Here is a 17,398-nt window from a genome sequence, read left to right as displayed (position 1 = left end):
CCAGTAGATGAAGGATATGAACCACTTAGAACATATTTCCCTGATGAAGAAGGATTATTTATAGGGGAAGACATATCAGAATCATATCCTGGGTGGAGAATATTCTTTGATGGAGCGGTAAACTCTATAGTATCAAGAATTGGAGCAGTGTTGATATCTGAATCGGGGCAACATTATCCAGCAACAGTAAAGCTTAGATTTCGATACACTAATAACATGGCTGAGTACGATGCATGTATTCTTGGCATTAGAATGGCTCTTGACATGAATGTTCAAGAATTACTGATCATTGGTGATTCAGACTTGTTGATTCATCAAGTTCAGGGAGAATGGGCGGTGAAGAATCATAAAATCTTACCTTACGTACAATTGGTACGGAGATTATGCAAAAGATTTAGGAAGATCGAGTTCAGACACACGCCGAGAATACAAAACGAGCTTGTTGATTCCCTTGCAACTATATCATCCATGATACAACACCCAGAAAAAAGTTATATCGATCCATTTGAGATAGTTTTAAAAGAACAACCAGCACATTGTTCACATGTGAAAGTAGATGGGACGGGAATCCATGGTATATCGATGTGAAAAAGTACTTAGAAGCCGACGAATATCCGGAAAAAGCAACAAGTATTCAGTAGAAAACAATCCGAAGAATGGCAAACAACTTCTTTTTGAATGGAGAGGTTCTTAATAAGAGGACACCCGATCTGGGATTACTGAGATGTGTAAATGCTGCAGAAGCCACAAAATTGCTTGAAGAAATGCACTCTGGAGTGTGTGGGACGCACATGAATGGTTTTACGTTAGCAAAGAAAATCGTAAGGGCGGGATATTTCTGGATGACTATGGAAAATGATTGTGGCCGATTTGTCCAAAAATGTCATAAATGCCAGGTACACGAAGATCTGATCAAAGTACCACCCCATGAGCTCAATGCGATGAGTTCCGCTTGGTCATTTGTAGCCTGGGGCATGGATGTTATTGGACTGATTGAGCTTGCTGGCTCCAATGGTCATAGGTTCATTTTGGTCGCCATTGATTACTTCACAAAGTGGGTCGAAGTTGTTTCCTACAAAGCTGTGACAAAGAAAGTTGTGGCCGATTTTGTTCGCAAGAATTTGATATGTCATTTTGGAGTTCCAAAGTCTATCATCACAGACAATGGAGCAAATCTGAATAGTCACCTTATGAAAGAGATATGTGAACAATTCAAAATTACCCACCGCAACTCAACTGCATATCGCCCTCAGATGAATGGAGCTGTGGAAGCTGCTAATAAGAACATCAAGAGGATACTAAGAAAAATGATTGACAACTACAAATGTTGGCATGAAAATTTGCCTTATGCTTTGCTAGGATACCGCACCACAATCCGAACCTCAACTTGAGCACCTCCTTACCTATTGGTATACGGAACAGAAGCAGTGATACCAGTTGAAGTTGAGATACCATCTTTAAGGATTATTCATGAAGCTGAATTGAGTGATGCCGAGTGGGTTCATGACCGATATGAGCAGTTAACATTGATTGATGAGAAAAAAATGAGTGTTGTTTATCATGGCCAGTTGTATCAACAGAGAATGACTCGCGCTTTCAACAAGAAAGCAAGAGTTCGAACATTTGAGGTAGGCCAATTGGTGTTGAAACGCATTTTCCCTCATCAAGAGGAATATAAAGGGAAATTTTCACCTAACTGGCTAGGACTGTATGTTGTCCACAAAGTACTATCAAGAGGAGCTTTGGTTCTAGCAGAGATAGACGGTAAAGTGTGGTGAAAAGCTATCAATTCAGATGCCGTCAAGAGATACTACATTTGAAGAATGCTATTTCTTTCTTTTATTTCCTTGTAATTGCAGTTTGTTTGTAATCATTATCGTATTATATTTTGAAACATTCCGTTGAACTACGTTCGACTTGAATTCTCAAGAGTGAGATACGTAGGCGGTCTATGTTGGCCTCGGTCGTTTTCTTATCAAATTTTCTATTTTGTCACTTCTCATGAGGGGAACTACGTTTGACCTGATTTCTGCCTCAACGAGATACGTAGGCGCCACAAGGGTTCGGTCATATTCCCAATAAGTTTCCATTTCCCCTTATAATGGAAACTGGGACAAAATTTTTGAGAGGACCTAGAAAATTCTACAAGAAGAGTCATTTCCTACAAACAAGAGTCAAGGATCATATCGAAGTGTGCAACTAGGAATAATTTTGAGGAGATCTCAAATGCAAGACTCCCGTGATCATCATCAGATTTGTTTTTGAAACATCTAACTGGGACAAATTTTTTGAGAAGGACCTCAAAAATTCCATCAAGGATACTTGGACCTTCGAAGCCAACTTCAATTGCCTCAAATTGACGTGTTCTTAAAGGGTTTTAAGTTGCCAGCAAGCTACCTGTCATATCAAAATCTGAGACAAAGACTTTTGTTCGTATCGTGCATGTCTTGACAGTTAATTAGCAGTGATTTTCTTTAAAACTATTTTTCAAAACTTTATGCTTAGCAAATATTTTAATTTAAATATGATTTTTTCTTTTGTCTACTGCGATTCATTGGATCTACCAAACAAAGTTCTAGAGATAACGAGACCAGGAGCAAGGCGACTTCAACACAGATCAGTGTTCCAAAACTAACATATTTTTATGGGTGCAGGGTATAATAAGATCATCAAATGAGATATATTTATCAACCAACTAGTTCAGGACAACATATCCAACAAATATCAATTGGTAAGTGTAACATCTTTGTTTGATCAAAGAGGTATTTGACAGATTAAAGATTAGTATCTACCGTTTAAGGCTACGAGATACCGATGAAAATGATGTTATAATCAAAAAGTACCTATCATCATATCAAATATTGATGAAAGACAATGTTCATAGTCAACATCATATTCAGACCGCCAAGAGGGCCATCATATTCAAATTGTTGAGAGGTCCATCATATTCAAATTGCCAAAAGGGCCATTATATTCAAACTGCCGAGAAGGCTATTGCATATTCGAGCCGCCAAGAAGGCCATTGCATATTCAGACCGCCAAGAGGGCCATTCATATTCGAACTACCGAGAGGGCCATTGCATATTCAAACTGCCGAGAGGGTCATTCATATTCGAACTGCCGAGAGGGCCATTGCATATTCAAACTGCCAAGAGGGTCATCATATTCAAATTGCCGAGAGGACCATCATATTCAGACCGCCAAGAGGGCCATCATATTTAAACTACCGAGAGGGCCATCATATTCAATTGCCAAAAGGGCCATCATATTCAAACCGCTGAGAGGGCCATTGCATATTCAAAATGCTGAGAGGGCCATTACATAATAAATTGCCGAGAGGGCCATTCATATTCATATTGCCGAGAGGGCCATTCTATACAAATGCCAACAGTGTTATTCATATTCATATTGTCGAGAGGGCTATCCTTTACAAATGCCAAGATATTCGAATGGCCGAGAGGGCCATCATATTCAAATGCCGAGAGGGACATCATATTCAAACCGCCGAGAGGGTCATCATATTCAAATGCCAAGAGGGCCATTCATATTCAAACTGCCGAGAAGACCATTCATATTCTAATTGCCAAGAGGGCCATTGTATATCAAAACGCCGAGAGGGACATTACAAAAAAATCGCCGAGAGAGTCATGGCATATTCAGACCATCAAGAGAACCATCAACATATTACATCAGTCTATTTTACTGCTTCGATATATAAAGAAGAGTACATTGAAGAATTATATTAAAAAGATGAGATATGAGCTTTATTTGCTTTACGTCAAATTGAAAGAAGTCGTCGTTAAAAATTCAAAGAGAGCAGTTAAGGGTGAAAATGGTAAAAAGACACACTCTCTCTCTCCATTTGAATCATATTTTACGCTAATGAGTTTCATCTCAATCTTTGTCGAGAGCATCCAAGAGGATGAATTCTCAAACCAAACCACAGGTGCGGACGACATCAAAAGGGATGCAGCACAACGTGAAACTTTTTCTTAGCAGCGAACTGGGACATAGTCCAAAGAGGAGTATCAAACTCTTAGGACGCGAGTTGAGGAGCGACTTCCACCAGAATCAAACCACACCCATATCAAAAGGCATAAGGGCATTTCCTTTTGGTTTATCCGTTACAATTTTGCATCCGGAAAACTCTTTACTCTCACGAGAGGCAGCTTTCTAATCCAAGTGACAATGCTCCAAGAATGTTGGAAATTATGTCCGTGTAAGTTCTTAATTATGGGTGTGAAGCGCGCCACATTCATGGCTAAGAGGTTGCAAGCCTTTTTTTCATACTCGACTTACTTGTCACTCTTCCAGAAACGAAAGTTATCTAGCATAATCGATTTCCTTTTTAAATCGATCGAGTCGAACTACAAACAACCTGATTCCTAAGGTGTAAGGATATGTAGGCGGGCACAATGTTGAAAACTCGGTTGTATTCCGACATCCTCTCTCAAATCTTATTCTTGAGCATTCCGATCTCTTTATAATTCGATATTGGGATGACTTTTAAATTTTTTCAAAATCGTGCATCAAATCAAGCGTATTGAACTACAAGTGGCCTGAATTCTCATATAGCCTGAGATATGTAGGAAACCCATTTCTAGGGTTCAGCCATAATTCCTAAAGTCCGGACCAAATTCCTTGTTCTAAAAAATGAATATGTAGTCGGTCAAAATTGGATTCGTCAATTTCATTTTCCTCGAATTTCTTTCATCAATCCAAGTCAAACGAGGGACAGTTGTTGACACCCAATTTTGACCCTCTACAATATAAATTAATCATCGAGCTTTTTCGATTTCAAGCGATTTAAAATAATTAGTTTTAGAAATTTTCAAAGAAAAGAATAATAGTTTGCAAGTTATTTAAATGTTTTGTCACCTTTTTATAATTTTGAATAATATACATGTTTTACATAATTAAGTATATAGTTGGTATATTTTATGAATATTTGAAAATCGTCTAAAAAAGATTTTAGTTACTTAAATATTTGGTTAATTAGTTTAGTTGATTAATAGTTTATAATTTCGAATTAATTTATTTTATTTCGATAAGATTAAAAAGCTCGTTAATTAATTTTGTTTAAATTCGTCTTAATTGAGAGTTGGCCGAATTTAACTAAATTCCATTTGGCTACAATTTAAATTCATTTGGTCATTTGTTTAACTACCATTTTTGTCAACACCTTAAACCCATCTAAGACTCAAAATTGGGCATATTTATCAGCCCAATTCTAATTCAATACCCAGTTCCCTTATTTTCTAGCGTACAACAATACATACAGCAGTACTAAAACAGCAACAACACAAAACGACCCACCCTACACGTTTTCTTCTTCTTCTTTGCTTGTGAAACCCAACAAACAGTAGTCGACCGACCTGTATACGCATTCTTCTTCATACGTGAAATCAGCCTTGCGAGACCCATAACCTAGGCTCCTAAACGATCACATCGTTGTCCCCTTTTCCCCTATTTTTTAGGGATTCTCAAATCCTTCCACTAATTTCGAATTCAAATTTCAATTTTTTCTATTAGTTTTCCCTTCCAAAGCACCTTGATTTCCCCTATAAATAGCCCCCTATGCTCAGCGACATTTTTTTAGAGGTTGAGATTTCTTTGAACGATAAATTTTAACTTGGGAAATTTCAGACGTCTAAAGTTCCGAGAAGGTCTTTTGTTCGAAGTTGGTTTGAATTTCTTGATTTACTGCCCTAAACTAAAATCGTGGTTCGGTGGAAGAATCGTTGCCCTTCTCAACTCGTTTGTCGTTGTTCGCTGTCCTCAAAAAGGTAAAATTCTCTCCAAATCGTGAAATATATATTGCTTCGCTTATGGGTTTAGTCATATTATTTTATTTTGTTTTATTTCTTTTGTAGTGATCGATTCTAGCTTTTTTTTTTAGTGCTTAATCCATTCAAAATCTTGCATCGTTTTAATCTATTGGAAATTTTGTTGGGTTGATTTTCCTGCTATATGAACATTTTCTTTAAATACATGTTGGCTGATTTTTCTTGTGTGTAGGTCGTATATAAGAGGGGTTGTTTAGTTCCGATATGGTTTATTGCTATTTAACTTTGAAGGAATAGTCACTCGTATTGATATTTTGATTTTGGTCTCGAATAAGTTGACGACGGTTTGAAATTCCCTTCTAATATCCTCTCTGTTCTAAAGCTTGGAAATGTTGAGCTTTGTCAAATAAACTTTACTATTGCAAAATTTATAAATATGTTTAGTTCCACGCTTTAAGGTTTCAGCCTATGTGATACTACTAGAGTAACTACTGATAAAATCTTATCTTTTGTTTAACAAAAATGTTTATTTCTGACTTTGGTTTCATGGTCATTGTTGTCTTAGTTCAGATTTTACTTACTCTCTATAGTGTCCTACTTCATGTATCACTTGAATGTCTTTAGAGTATCATATACTTCATCAGTAATGCATCTATTTTTTCTTTAAACATCCATCGGTTGACCTTCTTTTCTTGAAAAGTTTTGTTTCGAAGTTTTCGGGTGTTTGGGAAATGGAACTGTAGTTCACTCTTGAGAGGACGTCGTTAATGTATCAGGAATTTTGCTTTGTTTATGGATATGTTCTCTGAATTTAGACGACCTGCTTGTTACTGATATTCACATCATAAATTATTATAAATAAGAGCTTCTTGTTGCTTCATTATGCTTATGCTTAATGATCTATGTTAGTGTTCTTTCTAGTATGTCCATATACTTAGCATATGTGGGAGTTCATTTGTGGTTAAAGGATATTGTCTTAGATTAGATAATGACCAGTTAAGCCTAACTTGGTTACTTTTCTCCTAATGGTCATGATTGGAATGTTAAGAATATTATTTATTTAAGTTGATTAGTATTAGTTGTATTGTTGCCTGTTATCTATATCCTGGGTTGTTTCAAGTACTCACTCTGCTACTAGTTAGCATCATATTTGGATAAATGTAAGAATTTTAGGGATTAACTGATGTACTGATTGTATATGATGTTACTTCATTGTTCTTATCCCGACAACTTCATTTCTCTACTCTACTGTCTCATTATTGTCTAATATGACCTTTTTGCTCAAAACTCTATCATGATTCTGCCTAACAATTTTGTTTAAAATGGTTCATTGTTTGTAGTTTAATTAGTGTAAAATATGAGCCTTTCGTTTCTTTTCCTAGATCTTAGTTGTTGAAATTTCATTCTTAAATTATTCAAAGCATGAATCTTTGGCGTTAACCTTCCAATGTACAACATACTAATCCTTTGACCCCTTGTGAACTTCCAGCGGCTCGATTATGTCTCATTTGTGGCTTTTGTTTTTGAAGCAAAGAAAACCGGCTTATTCATTATTTTCAGTTCATAAGGTTTTCACCACAAGTCGCTTAAATTATTGGTATATATATAGATAGATAGATAGATAGATAGATAGATAATAGAACTGATTGCTTCATTGATATGCTCTCTTTATATGTCAAGTTATCGGTTGATTGATATGATTACTTGTTCATCATAGTCTAATCTGCTCATATTACTTCCATGTTTGCTCCTTCATAAATCTTATTTTTTGTGCATATATGTATGTATCTGGGAATGTCTATATGCCTAAACTCTAATAGATAGTGTTAACTTTTTTTTCTTTAATTTCTTATCCATGTTTTAAATTCCTCTTTGCCTAGTTTTCTTGTCACTACTAAAACTTAATTGCTTGCTCGTCGATATATAGTGGTTCTTATTTTCTTTCTAAGAAACACATGGATGAATTGGTCTAACAGTGACTTCGGGTTTAAATGATTTAACCACCTTAGTATTTCTCTTTTTCTCAGGTCATTTATTTTAGATAAGTGCTTTATCATGTAGATTTATTAAAAGAATCTGCCTTAGCTCGGCAAAAATAATGAGTTTCTCTTCCTATGATTCAATAGATATTAAAATAGATGATCTCTGTTAGCTTAAACTATGATTTATTTGGGTTAAGCTTTAAGGCGGCAGTTTGCATAATATTTGGAATTATCTTCAATTCTTAGTTTACTGGTATTATTTTTTATTTTTATTTTTTTTGTATGAATAACCGTGCTCCATTCTCATGAATAATGTCATTCTCTAATAAAATATTATTGAAAGGATATAGTAGTTTATATTTTAATTCCTTGGCTTCAGTTATTTAAATTGTATTGAAAGAGTGTTGATTCTAGCTTTCTTTATTTTTGTTTGTCATATGAGACGTCTATTTGAGTCCATTGTGGACTCCTCTATTGACTCCTTGCATTCCGCGTTGGGTTGAAACCCAACACTCCTCTTTTTTATCAAGTCGGCAGTCATCATGTTCGAGTTTTGAAAGCGGATGGACAGGGGTACAAGGCTGTAGTCGAAATACAAGCCTCCAAAAGTCCCAAGATGGACAGTATACATTCAGTATACATCAATATACATGTTGAAAAATGTGAGAATACAGGGATGAGGCAAAATACAGGTGTACGGAAGCAAGATATACATGAAAAGAGCTGATATACCTGTCGATATACACTGATATACAGTCGGTGTATACAAAAACGGGATTGGATTAAAGGCCAAATTTGCAAGCGAAATTGGCCCAAGAAGGGGCCCAATTTCATTATCTCTTTTACTCTTCTAATTGATTGATTATGTTTTGGCTAATCTTATTTAACTCTAACTTTAAATAACTTAATTAGATTCCCCGAAAGACGAGTCATTTTCTTTGTGTTGGTTTACTTTTAATACATTTCACTTGTTGTGTTCACTTATTTTATTAATCAAATATTGGTCGAATTTTGTATTTTAATTAAGTTAAATCTTTGTTCTTAGAAAAGATATGTTTTAAGGCCTCTTCACTTGATAACATTTTTATTTTAAAGTGGTTTTAAGTTAAAGTATTTTTCTAAAATGAACTAAAAAATGTTCTCTTTCTAGTTAGTCATTTTTCTCAAAAAGGTTAGTCGAAACTTTAATTCTTCAATTAATTTAAAATGGTTTCATGCTTAAATTAACCAATTTGGATTAAATTATTATTTTAAAAAATGAGTCAAGTAAGTCCTAATTAATCTAGTTTTGATAAAATTCTATTCACTTGTGCTTTAATTCAAATGTTTTCTTTTAGGTCCCTTTTCTCAAAAAAATAAAATAAAATAAAAGGTGTCATCTATTTAATTATTTTTTCAAATTTAATCAAATATTGCAAATTATTATTTTTTATATTAGATCATTTTTCTAAAAATTAGTCTATTTTAGTCAAGTCGCAGGTCAACCGTATGTTAGCGGGCACTTCGAATGCTTAAACCCTTCTCGAAGTGTAAATTGAACCCCGAGCCCTCTTTGGTATTTTCAAATGATTTTTTTCTGTTTAAATCTTTGAAAATTATAAGTTTTCTTAATTTCTTTAAAAAATTAAGTGGCGACTCTTTTCTAAGTATTTTTCTTAAATTGTTTTATACTTAGAACATTTCAAAAAGTAATTTTTTTCAAAAGATAAGAAAATTACGGCATAACAATAAACACTAATTGAAGATTCAACAACAGTAGAGTTATGTATCAACACCTTAAATATGAACATGATACATTGCATAAAACAAAGGTTATTGTAGCAGTGATGTATCAGATCAATGATAACACTAACAAAGACTAATTTAAGACTCAAAATAAACGAGATACATTAAAAATCTGTATCTTTGATAGTGATGGTCGTGCAATGGCAGATCCAACTTTTTCTTCTTTTTTTTGGACCTTTTTTTAACAGTAGATACATTAAAAGAAAATATATATTTTTCAAAAAAAAATTCAACGACGATATAATTAACTAAAATTGCAAAGGTTCCATAAGATTTCGCAGGGGGCAGGGGGCAGCGGGCGGAGGTAATTTTATTTTTATTTTTTAAGATGAAAAAATTAAAAAAAAAAAAAAAAAGAAATCGGAAATTGAAGTGATGGAAATAAATCTACCTCTTGAATAATTTGAAATCATTAATTGGAAATAGAAAAGAATTGAAATTCAAAAATAGTTTAATTGATGTAATTATGGAGAGATTTGTGGCGTGAAAAAAGGAAGGAAAATCATGGGTATGAGATTTCAAATTAATGTATCCGGAAAAGGGGATGATGGAAGGAAAAGAAGGGATTTTTGATGTTTTGAAATGGTAGGGAAAATAAGAAAATATGATAATAAATGGTGTGTAGTTAAGTAATTTTTCCTAAAATCTTTGCAAATAAATATTGCAAGTTTTCACAATTCTCCTCTTTGAGATGAAATTTGTATATTGTGTTAATTTTTTGTGGTGGGTTTGGTGATGGGTGAAAAATTAGTGGTGCTATGACTTTTAATTTCGATAATGACATTGAAACTCGTGATTTTGATGTGGATGATGAATTTATGGTTATGATTGTGATGAATTTCAATGATAGTGATATGATTTCGATGGTGAATTTAGTTAAATTTATGATGTCTGTTATCGATTTTTTATGATGGCAATGGTTGTGGGAAGATTCTGATGGTGAATTTGATTATGGGTGGAGAAATCTATGGTGGTGGAGAAGTGAATTTGATGATAATAGCAACAATGGTAGTGATTTAATGGTGGGTTTGATGGTGTTTAGGGAAGAAGAAGAAATTGGGTGACATGAATTATTTTTTTTTAAAAAAAATAATCTAAAGTAATTATTGATGTGGCAGTGACATGGTGATGGCGTGGTGTGAGTGTGAAACACTTTTTCATCATGTGACTGGTCGTATGTGTGTCAGGGTTGAAATAAATTCACTTTTAAGTAATTCAGGTGTGTAATAAATCGTCACAATAGTATAAGTATGTAACTGACTTTTCGTGACAAGTTTAGGAGGAAATTTATGCATTTTCCCTATAAGATTCATATATATGTAATTATATAATACTAGCAAATATATAAAATAGTAGTACTTATTGAAATGTTGAAATTTCAATTACTCTATCTTGGTTTAAATGTTCTTTTTGGGTGATTGATTAACAAAAATAGTTGTTTGTATTCTATTTTGAATATTTTTATATGTATAAAATATTAGTATGATATAATTGAGACGGTTTTTGAAATGTCAAAGTCATTTCTTTGTTATATACAAATATATGAAAATTGAAGACTAGGAGTTGACCAAACTATGATAACCGATTTACCATACGGTAAAATATCAAACCATACCGAATTAATTTGGCATTGTAATGATATAGTATTTTTAAACTGTTTCATATTTTCTCCAAAAGCTTAATTAAACTGTTTAATACTCGTTCATGAGCAAGAAAAAACCATACCGGGGTGTTTTTTTAACTTCACCTCGTCCAGAAAAACAAAAAACAAAAAACTCACTCGTACCTAGTTCAAAATGGATACATAAAATTGATTTGTTAAAATTTAAGTGGTTTTACACTTTAAATTATAAAGTTAGCTAGTCAGCTAAAAACACACAAAAAGTTCATTGCAATGAAGCAGTGTGTTAAACCAAAGAAAACACACTCAAAATCTTGACAATTTTATTTTTTGGGATTATTGCATCCATGTCAACAGTTATACTCTTTACCATTTCCACCCTCGCCAGAATTTGGCATGTACAAGCAGAATGCACCTTCTGCAAACAAAACTGTGTTCCATCAAGGGGGGAAATGCTGAAAATATCACAAAGTTTACGTTTGAGCAACCAAGTTCACAGTGCCAAGCACTTTTTATTGATAAAGGGAATATAATCCTTGTATTGAGTTTAGTTCTATCAATGAAGATTACATGATTAGGCCTTGACCTCAGATCGCTATAATACAAAGAATAGACAAATAAGATGGCCTAGAGTAACAACAAAGCCAGTACAAGATGAGTTTCTGACTAATAAACAAGCACTGCACAACGTTGCTTTGAAAGCCTTCTCTTTCTCTTTCCATCATCAAATGGCTGCACATACATGAGAGTAATATTTTAGATAGAATCATTTGAAAGGCAATGTCTAGACAAAAAATGAAAAAAATCACAACTTTTAGTTGTGTTATCAGCTTGTAGAGATGTAAGCTTTTTCGTATTACCTGGGGACTGTATGAATGAGGAACTCTGATCCTTTTTGAGCCATCAGGAAGACGTTTACAAGGATAATGATTGTCGTCAGCCATAAAATCACCACAAACCTGCATGGAAAACAAAAGGGAGTCAAGACTTGAAATCAAGAAAACTGGGCAGAAAGTGAACTGTGGTGATTCAAATGTTCTTACTGCCATGGAAAATCTACTTATAGCCTGCCCTACCCCGGGGCAAAAGGATATGAGTAGTAACTATTTAGTTTTTAAAATCTTTCTTTTACTCACCCTACCCTGGGCAAAAGGATATGATTACTAACTTGTTAGTATTACTTTTAACCTTACATGTACCAACAGAGAGAGCAGGAAACTTTAATTAAGTAAATCTCCAAGGCAATACTAAGGAAGTTTGTTTCTTTATACAGCAGGAGTAAAACATTGTAAAAGTACGATCAGATTGCCCAAAAAGAGCACATAATAGCTCTGCCAATCTTACAGGTGCCTCAACACTATGGAATCCACACTGAGACTAACCAGTCCTAACTAGCAGTCTGACACGTGGAAAAGGTCACCTAGCCAGAAGGATGATGCAGAACTGAAAACAAAGTCTAAATGCAGGAGACATCTGCTGATTTACCTGATTCTGAAGAGTTTCAACCAATGTGTCTTGGCAACCTGATGCATGTACACTTTCCAGATTGGGGCACTGAAGTAGCAATCTTCCTGTAGTCAAATATAAAATTTATGGTTTAGATAAAGAAAGAAGAGCCTCAATTCCAAAAGAGCTCACAACCTAAATGAGGGACATGAAAGTGCAGACCTGGATTTAAATTCATGCAAGAGTTCAGGTTCAAATCACTAAGCTCTGGGCAATTAAGATATAATGCCTGCGTGAAAATTTCAATCAGCAACAGTAGCAATGACATGAAAAATCCTTATATCTTATGGACTGATATCTTACATCTAAGCCAGAGCAACCCCATAAGCTGAGTTTCTTCAAGTGGCTGTGCTTAATAATCAGTTTCTGATAAATAAGGTGTAATTTACTACTTGGTGTTCTTTGTAACTCGACAGTATCATTTTCCTGTTCTGCTGGACTGTCTAGATCTGGATCGCATATGCTCATTCCACAATCCATTAGCTCTAGATTAGGCAACTGAGCTGCAGCAAATTGTATGCCACCTATAAAATAATCACAAGAAAGAAAATAAATTAGTGAGCATTCCAAAATTTGTGCTGGATTGGATGTCAAGGAAACAGATTTAAGTATTACTTGATGTGATGTTTGGACAAAGAGCAAGGAGAAGTTTCAACAATGTCTCCGGAAATACATTGCATATCATCCCAATGCCACTGTCACTAATACTAGACCTGTAACAAGGGAAATAGTTGACATTAGATATGCAGGTGCATGTCTATGCACTGAAGGGGTCACAATGGCATAACCTGAATGTCGTTCTAAATTAAGTTAATAATTTTCCAAGATCTACACTAGCATATTAGCCTACTTCTCAACCATCAAACTTAGTTCAATTGCTACCCCAATGTTATTTGTTAAAGTAGCCATCAATATACCAGCTTAAGTATTCATTGGTTTGTTCTACTTTATGGCTGTTTTGATTGTTTTAGAGGATATGGACACCCCAAGAAAAAAGAAAATAAACTGGAAGAAAAGCAAGAAACTAATCTCTTATTAGATAAATATAGAATTTGTTTATTTATAATATAACACTCCAGTATTTGCCATCCCCACAATATGGAGGAACCAAATAAGCTATCAGAAAGTGAAACTTACCCACTCAAATCAAGTAATTCGAGCCTCGAGTAGCTCGAAGCAATAGCAGCAACAGATGCATCAGTAATTTCTGATCCTAGTACAAGTGAAAGCATTCTTAATCCCCTGAAATTCAAAGCAGTAACTAATAAGCTTTATGAATGTTCAAGGTATCTTTAATAAAAGAAAAATTAGTCAAAGAAAAATGTAAGAGCCAAAACCATAAAAACGTTACAAACCTTAAATTTGCTGCTGTTAGAGCAAGCACAACAGCATGTGTCAGCCGAACTGAGGCAACATGAATGTTCTGTAGTCTTGGACAGCTCCTTCCAAGACCATTCACCATAGCTGTAAGATCAGTGTTTTCATTCTCTTGACGAGAAAAAATCAGGGAGATCTCCTTCAAATTGGGGCAGTTGAAGACCTAAGCAAGTGAAAACATGTCAGAAGAAGGATTGTACTGCAGAAAATGGACTAAGTACAGATAGTTATAGGTTTAATGCCATGACATCATTAGACAGTTTACCATCTTAGAGTGACAAAAGAGTTCCGAAAGGCAAAGAGTGGAAAGGCTGGTTGAAGAAAGAGTAAAGCCCCCAAGATTTGAGCAGCCTTCCATCTTAAGATTGGTAAGACACCTTTTATCAGCAACAAAACGACCTAATTCATCCCTATATAAGACACATGGGTTTTACAAGAAACATTAGATCAGATTGTCATTGATAATATTGCAAAATCATTCCTGTATATAAAAGATAGGCCAAGCACCCACACCCCTGTAATTTAATTAAGGGTCGTCTAGAAGATGTCTAATTATTCAAAAATACCAACATTCCAATTTGGACACCAAATAAGAGATTAACAGCATCACAATATATATCTGCCAATAAGGACCGATCAAAATGTATCTATGATAGACTGATGATTTTCATGAATCTTTAATAAATGGTATTTAGTTGGGCCTGTAAATACATATGCAACTTTGATATGGCATTGAATGTTAGGTAGGTAACATGAAGGTGCATTCATAAACTAGATAAGATTAAAAATGCTAAAGAACGGAAGATTCAAGTAGCACACATAGATGATAATATAAGAGGAAGTCAATTGAGATGTACCAATCCATGTGTGAAACTATAATTTTGAAGGTGTAAAACAAAATAAGATAGATATAAAATCATATGGAAAGAAGTTATTCAAAAAACTTAAAATCTCTTGAAATTCATGCAAGAAAAGCAAACAATAAAGCACAAAAAAGAAGAAGAAAGATACTCATAGGCAACACCAATTAGATTGAATTAAGACTTAGACATGTCTGTACACTTACTTAAGCCCTATGTTCACTAGAAGTCATTTAATCTCCTTAGACATTATTATTCCGATAAATATGCAATGTGCCTAATATTAAGAAACATAAATTATTAAATATTAGATAGGAACAAATCTAAATCAGGCATATAGATAGTGAGGTTCTGACTAATTTGGAATTTATCTGTAAGTATTGCTGTTGTTTAAATGTGAAGTAGCATAGTCACTGACTTCCCAAATGTAGGTTCTTCGCATTCAATGCAACTGAACCTGAATGAGTAAGTTAACTACAAATCCACAATGAGACTTCCAGCTAAAGAGAAAACAATCCAAAGATAACCACAGATATTCGGCTTCTGCATTGACACATACATATAGCACATATATTGCATATGAGATATTAAACACATCTAACTAAAGGAAAACTTTGTTACTAGAATACATTGTCATAACAAAAACCAAAACATCATTAAAAAAAGAAGTCAACTTGGCTATAAAAGTGAATATGGGTAAATAGCAGAAGATAAGAATTAGCAGATTTAAGAAACAAAAGCCAATCTCCAAACACCCGAAGGCCAAGCGTGACTCAAGCCCTCTAAGGGTGGGATGTCCCAACATCCACCTCCTTCTAATTTAGAAGATAACAACACTAGCATAATCAACTCAACATTAAGATCAAGTCATAGAGACAATTTATCAAATATTCAGTGAGCATGAGATCCAAAGCATACCCAGTGATCCGATTGACTGAGGTTTCAGAAGTGAGGATCTCCAGTGAATCCAGATTAGGGCAGGAAAATGCAATGCAGGCCAGCATTGTGGCATCCACATCACTGAAACACCAAAAGCAGTACTTCATTAGTTCACAACAAAGCTACCATTTTGTTCCTAAACAAGACAAATCCAGTTAATAAATCTATAGATCCAACCATCATTCATTAATTAATTAATAAAATCAAACCTTTTCATTCTAAGAGAAAGCTTAACAAGTCCAGGACACTTCTGCAACACCGATCCAACAAGTCCAATCTGAGCTTTCACAGGAACCTCAAGTCTAAGCTCCTCAGCCGACTTCCAAATCCTCCTAGAAACATCCCTCCAACCCTTACACACCTTCGCCGAAGAAAGCAACGACGACGGTGGCAATCTCTTAAACACTTCCCACAAACAATTCGCCGGCAACTTCCCAGATCCACCTAAATCCAACTCACTCTCAAAATCCAAAAACTCCCCCTCACCCTCACCCTCATCATCATCAGATCCAGGCGATTCATCAGTAACACCAATGTCATCAAATGAAAGCGCTCGCCGGAGCTGAGGAACCGCCTGACGTGGCGGAGGTAGAGGTGGAGTAGGCTTAGTACGAACAACGGAAAGCGGAGAAGGCAAAACAAATGACTTAGCATCACTAGATGTCGGAGTAGGAACTTCACTAAACTCCTTAGTCAAATCACAAACATGTCCTTTTTTCGGAAGCCCACATCTCCCACAGTTATAACTACCCCGTTTTTTGCCCCGCTTCTGAACAAAGTCGTCGGGGATTGGAGTAGATGGATGAGAATGGCGGCCCTCCATTGTTAGTGAAAGTGAGAGTGAAAGTGAAAAAGAGAAAGAGATGAAAATGAGGTAAGAAAGGGGAAGAAATAAAGGGCGGGGGATGTGGGTCGGAAGGCGCGGGAGTTTTGGCGCAATTTGGCGCTTGTCTCTTTGAAAAATTTATTTTAATGAGTGGAGGCGGCATCATGTGCTATTATAATGTGAGGGAAAGAAAAAATAATTTTTTTTCTATCTTTGTTCTTAGTCTTACTAAGTATTTTTTTCTCCTAAAAAGTCTTTGTCCTACTTATAATAAAGCTTTTCATTTTGTTTTTCATGTTTTGACAAGATACGAAGTATATGAAAAAATAAATAAGATCTATAATTTTTGGATTTTAAATTAAAGATATTTCAAATGTATCAAGGTGTTTATTTGAAATCATTTTCTCTCATTTTAAGAAATTTATTTTTATAAATTAAATATATAATCAATCAAACAATATTTTCTTCATACCGAACACGCTCCTAAACACGAGTTTCTCGACTTATATCTAACTCGTTTTTCTAGTCACGTTACACCAAATTGAATCTCTCGTGGTCATTTGATCGCATGTTAATTAAGATAATGAATATTGAACTACTAATTAGAGTTGTGAGAGTATTTTAATGAGATTTCACATAATAATAAGTTGAGATATAACTTATATTAGCGCTTTTGATTTATATTTGCACACATGGTATGAAATATGTGTTCTTTC

General features: G+C 34.6%; 3 protein-coding genes across 3 annotated transcripts in view; 2 read left to right on the top strand and 1 right to left on the bottom strand.

Moving 5' to 3' along the window:
- Positions 1-17,398, top strand: part of LOC125812605 (protein OSB2, chloroplastic-like) — a 129,893-nt gene that overhangs the window by 72,638 nt on the left and 39,857 nt on the right. The window lies entirely within an intron of this gene.
- Positions 657-1,778, top strand: LOC125813632 (uncharacterized). Its single transcript, XM_049493103.1, has 2 exons — positions 657-1,326; positions 1,429-1,778. The coding sequence occupies exons 1-2, from the start codon at positions 657-659 to the stop codon at positions 1,776-1,778; spliced, it is 1,020 nt and encodes a 339-aa protein (XP_049349060.1).
- LOC125812482 (F-box/LRR-repeat protein 17) lies at positions 11,689-16,679 on the bottom strand. The gene is made up of 11 exons (XM_049491965.1): positions 16,066-16,679; positions 15,836-15,937; positions 14,323-14,467; positions 14,036-14,220; positions 13,818-13,922; positions 13,296-13,393; positions 12,984-13,204; positions 12,843-12,909; positions 12,660-12,745; positions 12,035-12,133; positions 11,689-11,906 (listed from the first exon to the last, which is right to left on the bottom strand). The coding sequence occupies exons 1-11, from the start codon at positions 16,677-16,679 to the stop codon at positions 11,841-11,843; spliced, it is 1,788 nt and encodes a 595-aa protein (XP_049347922.1). The 3' UTR covers positions 11,689-11,840.

Source organism: Solanum verrucosum, unplaced genomic scaffold, assembly GCF_900185275.1.
Source record: "Solanum verrucosum unplaced genomic scaffold, falcon-dt-bn FXZP01000235.1, whole genome shotgun sequence".
NCBI classification, from domain to species: domain Eukaryota; kingdom Viridiplantae; phylum Streptophyta; class Magnoliopsida; order Solanales; family Solanaceae; genus Solanum; species Solanum verrucosum.
Note: the sequence above shows the minus strand (reverse complement) of the source record. Positions and strands in the feature narration are given on the sequence as shown.